This window comes from Oxyura jamaicensis, chromosome 18 (genome assembly GCF_011077185.1).
Source record: "Oxyura jamaicensis isolate SHBP4307 breed ruddy duck chromosome 18, BPBGC_Ojam_1.0, whole genome shotgun sequence".
In the NCBI taxonomy this organism is placed as follows: Eukaryota; Metazoa; Chordata; class Aves; order Anseriformes; family Anatidae; genus Oxyura; species Oxyura jamaicensis.
The window spans coordinates 11,465,018-11,474,179 of record NC_048910.1 but is presented as its reverse complement, the minus strand read 5'-3'; the positions used below and the strand labels follow the sequence as shown (position 1 = coordinate 11,474,179).

The window sequence follows — 9,162 nt, the reverse complement described above, 5'->3', positions numbered from 1 at the left end:
GGGGGGGCTTCCTTTCGCCTCCGAGGGGCTTCGTTTTTTTAGCTCCGAGAAGCCCCCGGGGCAGGGAGAGGAAGGAATCCGGCCCGCTCCTCTGCGGCACGAGGCAGGAGGAAATGGAGCTCCCGGGTCAGCCCGTGCTGAGAAGCAGCAGAGCTGATCTCTAGCTTCTCTCCTGCTCCAAAGTTGAGCCCCCCCGAGCTCACCCCGCCGGGTTTGTCGTTATTGACGGCTGCCCCGCGATGATTTATGCAGGAGCTCGCTGCGAAGCGAGGCCCCTTGCCGGCTCTCCTCCTGGGGGAGGGCGACGCGCTAAAGAAATAAAAGCCGTGGGGGCGAGGCGGGCGGGCGGCGTGCTGGGGCTTTGTGTGGAGCGGGCAGGGAGCGGAGGAGACAAAACCCTCGAGGAGGGGGGAAAACGCGTGGCCGTGGGGTGCAGGTGGCCGGGAGTCTCGGCACCCTCAGGGTGTTTTTGGGGCGGTGCTGGGGGGGGGTTGGGGGGCAGCCGGGACGCCCCGGGACACCCCGCTGGAGCGGGCAGCAGCGGGCGTCGAAGCCTGGCACGTCCTCGGGGCCCGGCGGTCGCTTGGGTGGCAGAAACGGGGAGAGGAAACTTCCCTCGCTGTGACCCCGGCGCGGTTTTGGGGTGATCCCTGCGTGCTGCGGCTGAGCGCCGTGCCCTGTGTTCCTTCTTGTTTCAGAGGCGGATCCTCGATGGGAGCCTGGGCTTTGCTGCGGGGGTGAGTACAGCGCCTCGTGCTCCTCCTGGATCCTCCGTCCTTCCTCGGCTTCCCTTGCAGCGTGTCGAGGGGAACAGGATGAGGGGGAGGCAGCGGAGGGGTGCGGGGCTGGCCACCACCGATTGTTTCTTGGTCTGGGTTTTAGCTCCGGAGTTAAACTCCTGTCACCTCCTGGATCCTTTGTCCTGGCGCGATTCAGCCAGGTGGGAGAGCCCCTGTCCTGGAGAGGGACGTGCCCAGCTCGCTTCTTGGTCTCCCACGAGTTTGGGTGCCCGAGGGCAGTTTGTGTGCAGGGGGAGGCTCCGGCCTGGTAAATCCCGTTTGTTTTTGGTGTCCGGGGATGTTCTGCAGCTGGAAGGTGAGATTTCCCCCCGCAGTGCCACTTGTGGCTGGGTGACCTGCTGAAATGCCTGTCCCCGGCCTGGGAAGGCTTTCAGAGGGCGCGCAGCTCCCGGTAGAAAGCCCCGAGGAGCGCTTCTGGCCTCGTGCACCGGCACGTGGGGGCTGCTGCAGGAGGCTTCGTGGGGGAGCTGGCCCCAAGGATGGTTTCTGCAGCACCTTGGCTGCAGCTCTCCGGACTTCCCTGCGTGCCGGGAAATCCTTTACTGCCCGAGCAGAGGTCGGAGGCAGCTCCAGGTTTGTTTCCCAGCCCGGCGTCTCCTCCCTCAGACCCGCACCTTCCCGGTGCCCCCGGCCCCAGAAGGGCTCTGCCGGATCCCGCGGGGTCCTGGCCCTGCAGCTGGCCACGCAAACGGGCTCCAGGGCGGTCTGTCCTGCAGAGCCCTACCCGCTCCCCCCAGGGCTGTGCGCAGAGCAGGGCTCCTCGCGTGTTCCCAAGCGCCGACTCCCCCCCGATCCACCTGGGCTCGAACTGCTCGCAGCCCCCGGAGCCCGCGGGTCTTCTGCTGTTCCCTGAAGCGACCCCGGCTGCACCGGGGCCAGGTGAAGCTGACCCCAACGCCCCGGCGGGTGAGGTGAGGCAGTGCAGAGCTCGGTTCGCTTCCTTGCCAGCTCTCCTGGAGCACGGCCGGGACCTGCCGAAGCCGTGGATAATTCAGTCAGGCCGTTGTAGCAGCTCCTCGGGTCATCTCTGCTGCATCCATCGCTCGTTAGGAGCTGCCTGTTCTGCAGCTTGACTGTTTAATTTCCCAGCTGTCTTCCAGAGGTAGCCTTGTCCCTACGAGCAGGTCAGGGCGGTGCTGCCGGGGACAGCACGGGCTGGGTGCTTGCTCTGTCCCCCTGCCCAGGCTGTGGCACCGCTGTCCCCGTGGCTCAGGGGTGGGTGCTGCCGTGCACCATGGCACGGGGCTGTCGCCTTCCTGCGGCCCCGTGGGGACCCTGAGTCATCCCCGCGTGGCAGAGGTGTGGCCCGCCCGGCGCAGCAGCTGTCCTGCAAACATTTATTTGCTTTCCTCCCTTGTATTTGCTGTGCTGGGGAAGGAAAGGGAAAGTGGGATCGCTGCGGCGTCTGGAGGGGAAAACATCAGCCGGGACCCCCACGGGCGGCAGCGTCCTGCCGACAGAAAGTGCTGCCACGGGCTGTGACTTGTGGCTGTTCCTAGGTCACGCTCACAGCCCTGAGCTGCTGAAGCTGGTCAAGGCGAGCTGCCTGTGCCCGGCGGGGGCTGTGCAGCCCCTCTTCCATGCCGGGACCAGCCCTGGCAGAGGAAGGTGGCGGTGCCGCAGCCCCTGGGGCACCGGGCCGGGAGCAGCTCCGTGCTCGGGCAGCAGTGACGTGGCAAAAGCACTGGAGGGTGGAACAAAAGGAATTGTCTTCATGTTTTTTTAGCTAGATTGGTTCCAGATGTGCCCCCGGCGCTCTATCTTTTGCCTGATAAGGGGCTCAAGTCCCCAAGGCTGTGCTCGGCCCCGTGCCGTTGAACTGCCCCCCGGTGCTGCTGCGCTCCCTGTCTCCAGCTTGTCCTTGCCCAAAAGGTTTAATAACAAATGTTTTCCTGCCTCTGACGTGTTTGGTGCCTTTGCAAAGAGCCTGGGGAGGAGCTGGAGCCTTCCCCAACCGAGCAAAGCCCCAAGGGGCCATGCTGGACTCCGAAATCCTGGCGGGGAGCAGCGGGAGCCGCGGGGCTCTGCGCCTCTCCGGTGCTGGGGGGCCGTGGGCACCCCGTGTGCTCTGGTGGGCTGGCTGCGTGGAGGGGAGCAGGATGTGGAACAGCCACTTCTGAAAGCTCTTTGTAGCATTTTCTCTCTTTTCTGTCTTGTAACAAGCGTTTCTTCAGCCGGCGGTACTGCTCTGATCACGGGCTGCTTCTCCTGCCGTAAGGAATTTCTGCGAAATGCTGACTTTTCTGTTCAAGTCTCTTTGATGTGGGCTTCTCGCGCGTAAATACAGGCTGCTTCTCCGAGTGCCGGGGCAAGGGGGGATAGAGCTGAACCTCCCCTTTATCTGCAGCGTGTGATCTCCGAAATCTGGCCTGCGGAGTTGCTTTAAGCTTCCCCCGGAGCCAGAAAACCTCCGGGTGCGTCGGGGCCCCGCGGCGTCTCCGCGTCGTGCTGTGCTGGTGCTCGGCGCGGGGTCCCCACCAGGGACCCTGGTTCCAGGGGTGCGCGATGCTCTCCTAGGTCAGGTTCACTCGTGAAATGGGTCCCAGTAGTTCCCTGCGCTGCTGGGAGCTGTTCCCTGCCTGTATTTGGGGAGCAGGACAACGCCCGAACGACCTGAAAACTCCTCTGCCAGCCCTGAGCCAAGAGGAGGGCAGGGCCGGGGGCACCCAGCGACCTCGGGGCGGACGGTGCGGGGTGCTGAGCGCTGCCCGGGGACCTGGGGGGCCGCGGCTCAGCCCTGCGGGCACGCCAACGGGTCCGGGCCAGCCGCTGCACGCTTGGAACCGCGGTTGACTTGCGGCAGTGCCCCGAGCCGGGCTGTAGCTGCGCTTTTCTTTAATCCCCCTCGGCACAGCCGGCCGCAGCCGGTGCCTTGGGTGCGGGGGATGCTCAGCTCCTTCCCCCCCCTCTACCTCTGCCCGGGTGTGCGAGCACCGAGCCCTCTCTGCCTCGGTTCCCTCCCTGGAAGTCGCGGGTAACGGCGGCTTTGGCACGCGGGAGCCTCCGAGGTGACGTTTCCATGGAGACGAGCCTTTACTCGGGCATCTGATGTGCAATTCTGTTTTTTTTTCTCTCTTAAATCTTGATATTTTAAATGAGACTTTTTTTTTAATGTGTTCCCCGTTAGCTCTGCACCGTCCTGGGGGTGCTGTGCTCCCCTCCAACATCCAGGGGCTGGAGCCTGTGTGAACGCCGGCGGTCCTCCCCCCCCTTTTATTGGGTCACGCTTTGATTTCTTCTTCTGTCCCAGGTGAAGCAGAAAATCATAAAGACACGCTCTTCGCTCTGCGCCACGCGAGTCTGCCTCGAATTTTCCCTTTCAGTGCCGCTTAAAACTGCATCAGTAATTTCCAGGGGTCTGCCGAGGCTGGCTCTTGTCGTTGGAAGCGTAATGAAGTCAAGCCAAGAAGCTGGGCAGGGGAAGCAGCCTGCCGGGGCCTCATCTTCCTCTTTTCACTGCTGTCTGCATCGAGTCCTCGCCTGGAAGGAGACGCTGGTGCTCGGGGGCGCTGGAGGGAGACCCGGGCGGCGCTGTCGGGGCGTGCTGTGGCTGCAGGCACTGCTGCCTGGCGCTTCCTGGAGGGTTCCCCACCGGGTTCCCCGTCGGTGGGAGGACACGGACCTGGGTTCGGTCCCTTTCTGTGGTGTGAGGCTGTGCTGGCACGAGGCGGCCGGGTTGTGAGCCCGCGCTGCTCCGCGCTCAGCCTCATGCATCTCGGCTGGGGCGGACTCGTGTGTGCCTGCAGCACCGTTGTGGTTGAGTTAACGGAGCAAGGAAATTAAAACAAATCCGCTCCCTGTCCCTGGGCTGCTGGGCGCAAGAAGCGGCTGTCTCCGGTTTTGCTGATGTGTCTCAGGGCAGGGTTTGGGCTCCCTGCAGCCCAGGGATGCTTTCGATCCACAGCTGCCTCCTGCCTGCCGCCTCCTCCCCTTCCTCAGCCACAATTTGTTTTCCTGGAGCCGGTGGTGGTGCATCTCTGCTCTGGAGCACGAAGGCTCCTTGCTGAAACGCCCTGGATTTGGCAGGAGGAGCCTGTCCCCGTGCCAGCCGGGGCTCTGCGGGTCCCTGGACGGAGCTCTCTTATTTCTTCTTGTGACACCGGCTCGCCCCGTGGTGCTGCTGGGGCTCGGTCCTGCCTCTGGGGTACCCTGGGTGCATCAAGGGGGAGAGCCTGGACCCGGTGCAGCTGCGATCGCCTCGTGTGGGGCTGTCCTGGAGGCAGAGGTTTGGTGACCTTAGGAGGGTCACCCGAGCTCACCTGCACGTCCCTTGCACCAAAACCCCATCGCTGCTGTCCCCAGGGTGGCCGTAGGTGCCCCGTGCCCTCCTGGCACGCGTGGGACGAGCGCACCGGGGTGAGGAGTTGTGGCGAAGCTCAGCACAGATGAAGCCTTTGTAATTAAGTGTGGTTCTGTCACTCCATCGGCTCGCTGGCAGAAATCCCAGCCCGCCGGGTACCTCGGGAACATCGTCTGCTGAGGGATGCTGCTGGAGCGGGGGGTGACCGTGCTGGCTCTGCCGCGGGGCACGAGCCCCGGAACAGCGGGGTCAGGCCGCTGCCTCCCACACCAAGGTGTGCAGGAATAAATTTCTCCCTCCCCAGCAAGTCAGGGGGCTCGGTGCCACCCTGCAGCCTGCTCTTTCGGCTGGTGAGGCTCGGGGGGGCCTGAGGCTGCGTCATCCTCCGGGGGCTGGGAGCGGTGGAGCTGGTGGGGGCTTTGGCGCTGACTTAGTGGCAACGGGAGCTGGAGGCTGCGTGGTGCCAGGGCTCTGTTTTCTGCGGGGAAATGCTAGCTTGGCGTGAGGTGACGATCTCATCCTGCGGAGCCTCTCCCTGTTGCTCGCGTTTCCACGTTGGGGTGTGTGTTTTTTTTTTTTTTTTAGAGGAGGTGGCATCTGAAATACGAAGTTTGACAGCTGTGGTTAAGTTCAGCTTGACAGCCTGCTTTCTTCTTACTCATAGCGAGCTGAGGGTTACGCAGTCCCCCGGGGACTGGTGTCTGCAGCAATCGGCATCTCGCTCCCTTGGAAGCGAGGGGGGCTCGTTACGCACCCCTCCGCTGCGGGCGGACGCGCGTGAGCTGAGCAGGATCTCCCGCGGGCACCGTGGGGTGCAGAGCAGCATCCTCAGCACCCCTCCCGCTGCCAGCTCTGGGCTCGCTTTGCTCATTCCCGTGGGATCCTGCTTTCACACCCCCGCTGCGCCCCAAGCTTCCCCCCCCCCCTCCCCCCCGACTTGCTTGCCTGAGTCGGGAAGGGCTGAGCATCGCCTCGTGCATCCCTCGGGGCAGGCAGCTGCGGAGAGGTGCTTTCTGCTCTTCCCTTCCTTCTCTTTCCCTTCCCTGCCCTCCCTCCTGATCGAAGCTTTGGCTTTTTGGTAGGAACTCGTCTGACGGTGGGGCTGGTCCCGGAGCTGGTCCTGGAGCTGGTCCCAGTCAGCTCCCACAGCTGCAGGGAGAGGAGCCGGGGCCGCTGCCGAGGCCGGGCTGGTGGCTTTTTAATTAGCCCAGCCCTGTGTGCCTCACACAGCAGAGGAGGGGAAGAGATAAGGCGATAAAACACCTTCTGTTCCCTGGTGTAAGGCTGTGGCGCGGGTGCCTTGCCTGGCTTGCTGTTCTCCGAGCCGGGTGCCGCCCAGGACACCCGGCTGCAGTGAAACCTGCCCCGCTCCGAGCCCCGCACACCCCGTGCCCTGTTTCTCCAGCGGTCCTTTGAGTGCTTCCTTCTCCCTCCCAGAGCCGTGAGCCATGCACAAGGCTCTGCTGGGCTCTCCACGGGTCTGCCCGGGTCTCTGTGACCGCAGCAGGCGGTGCCCAGGCGCTGGATGTGCCCCGGTGCTGTGCAGGGGCGGAGGATTCGCAGCCCCCCTCTGCTGTGGTTGCCTCGCTGTTGGGTAGCGGGGCAGGGGAACTGCAGCCGAAGGGCAGCAGGCTGAGATCTTCACGGCAAAGCCCCAGCCTGGCCTCATCTGACTTGGAAAGGGCTCTTTGGCTCTGCACATTATCCAATAGATTTTTTTTTTTTTTTTCCCTTCATGAGCTCGAGCCTGCATGTGGTCGTCCTCCCCGACCCGCTCTGCGGAGAAGCCTGGAGCTGGGCACAGGGTGGGAGGATTTCCTTCCCCCCCCAGCAGGTGGGGGTCACAGGTCTGGTCCTGCAGCTGGGGATGGGCGGAGAACCCAAAAAACCAAACCAACCAGGGAATAAAACCAGAACAAAACAGGGTGAGGAGGTTTTCCTGCTGTGCTGCTGCTCCCCTTCGGAAGGACGCCTGTGGCTGCGCTAATCCCCCGGAATTTTACCCTTCTGAGCTCGCGTGGTCTGCCAGCTCCTTCAGGCTGGAGCCAAGAAAAACACTCTAGGTGCAAACGGTCGAGAAAACCTCGCTTCTCCATCCTTTGGTCGGGAAGCTGCTGTGAGTGGCCCTGCTGGGCGGCTGAGGCCAGGCAGGCAGCACGGCGGTGAGGGCGGGTGACTCGGGCACCCCGAGGCTCTCAGCCCGCTGGCTGCGGTCCCCAGGCTCTCACCGCTCGCCTTGTGTCTCCTAGGTCATGCTGGCCGCTTCCTACTGGTCCCTCCTGGCCCCGGCTATCGAGATGGCTGAGGAGTCCGGCACCTTTGGAGCCTTTGCCTTCCTCCCCGTGGCCGTGGGCTTTGTTCTGGGAGCAGCTTTCGTGTACGGGGCCGACCTGCTCATCCCGGTGCTGGTAAGTGCGCGCGGGTCTCTGCCTGCTCTGTGCCCACCCCGTAAAATGTCCTCGTTTTCCTGCAGGGGTGGGATCCGGGGAGCCCGGGGCATGCCCAGGACCCTCGGGGTGATGCTGGCTGCGGGCAGTGGGGAGGCGCAGGGCAGCGGTGCTGGACCCGGCGCTGTGCTGCTGGTGGCCCCGAGCAGCCCACCCTCGCCTGGGCTCTCTCTGGGAAGCCGCAGCTTCTCCCCTTCCTTTGTCTTCTGCCGTGACAGGAGCCAGATGCAGCTTGGTTTCTATCAGAGCTTTAATGAAACTGTTTTCTCCCCCAAGACCCCGTGGCTCTGCCTGTGCAGCTTCAGGCTCCGCGCTGTTTTTTTTCTCTCTTTTTTTTTTTTTTCACACTGCTGCTTTTGTTCTTTTTGCTGGCAACACTTTGCAAACAGTTCAGGTGTGACCTTCTGCTTCAGCCCAGAGGTTTAATTTGCGGAGCTGCCAGCCCTTTGAGCGTCTCAGAATTGAATGAGCCATCCCGCCGTCTGCGAGCACTATCAAAAAATAAAAACCAGGAGCTGTTGGACCGCCGCGGCGGAGAGCGTAAGGGCGGCTTGGTCTGTCGGGGTGTTCTCAAAAACTTCCAAGGAACCTTTTAAAAATCTCTGATTTATTTTAGCGGCAGGTGGGGTTGCGAGCGAAGGGGGCTGAGGCTGGCGACCCCCAGGGGAGCCGCTGTGTTCGTTTTCCCTGCTCCCCGCCTTTTGGAGCCTCTCCTAAGAGGCGCAGCCGAACGCGTCCTCGGTTAGGAAGAAAATGGCCCGATCTGACCGCGTGTCAGCGCCGGTGTAAATGGGTGCATTAAAGCAAAGAACAAATAAATGAAACGCCGGCGGCGTCAGACTGCTAAAAGCCTGGGGCCCCCTCCGCGGGCTGCTGGTGGCTCCCCGGCTGTTCCCTCGGCTCTTCTCAGGGCTCCCAAAGCTTTCGCTGGGCTGTGGGGCTCAGCACCTCCCAGCAGGGGCTGAGCACCCGGGGGATGCTCGCGGCCAAGCCTTTTGTGCCTGCTCCCCGCAGCCCGAGGTCTCCTGCTGGCACCGGCTGTAGCCAGATCGTCCTCGTCCCCGAGGTGCTGGATGGGGCCGGGTGTTTGATCAGCTGCCCGGAGCCGCTGTTTCCCAACAGGGTGGACAAACAGTTGCAGCACAGAGCCCGCTTCTTCCCGCTGCCTGACGCTTGTTGCTGGCGCGTTTGGAAATCGTGCGGGCTGGGGAGTGAAATTCTTGGGTCGCAAAGAGCAGGACGGAGCGACGAGGGGTGGCAGGGGAGGGAACGGCCGGCGTGCACGGTGTGGCTGGTGATGGAAACCCGGGGGTCTTGCGGCTGTCCCTAGTGCCGGAGCACGAACACCACCGGGAGAGGAGCTGCTGCCTCCCCTGCTTTGCCTCGGCGGTGCCGTGCAGCGCGTGCTGCTCTGTGCTTTTCCCGCAGGACTCTGGTAGCTGCTGCGGGCGCTACCGTTGAGCTCGGAGAGGATTTACGCCCTGTGTCTAACGCCTGCGTTAGGAACGCTTCCTGCATCTGCTGGTAAGCCGGCAGGCGGCGAGGGGGCTGCCCCTGTGCTGGGGCTGGTGTCCCCCCGCTGGGCGGGAGCTGCCTTGAAGGAGGCTGTGCAAAC

At 63.4% G+C, this 9,162-nt stretch overlaps 1 protein-coding gene across 1 annotated transcript in view; it reads left to right on the top strand.

The window, feature by feature from the left end:
- Positions 1-668: 668 nt before the first annotated feature.
- The window catches only part of SLC39A11 (solute carrier family 39 member 11), a 75,628-nt gene continuing 67,134 nt past the window's right edge, over positions 669-9,162 (top strand). Inside the window, exons 1-2 of the mRNA XM_035342538.1 lie at positions 669-737; positions 7,350-7,508. Coding sequence (XP_035198429.1) covers positions 7,353-7,508 — 156 coding nt within the window. The 5' untranslated portion in view covers positions 669-737; positions 7,350-7,352. The remainder of the gene's footprint in view (positions 738-7,349; positions 7,509-9,162) is intronic.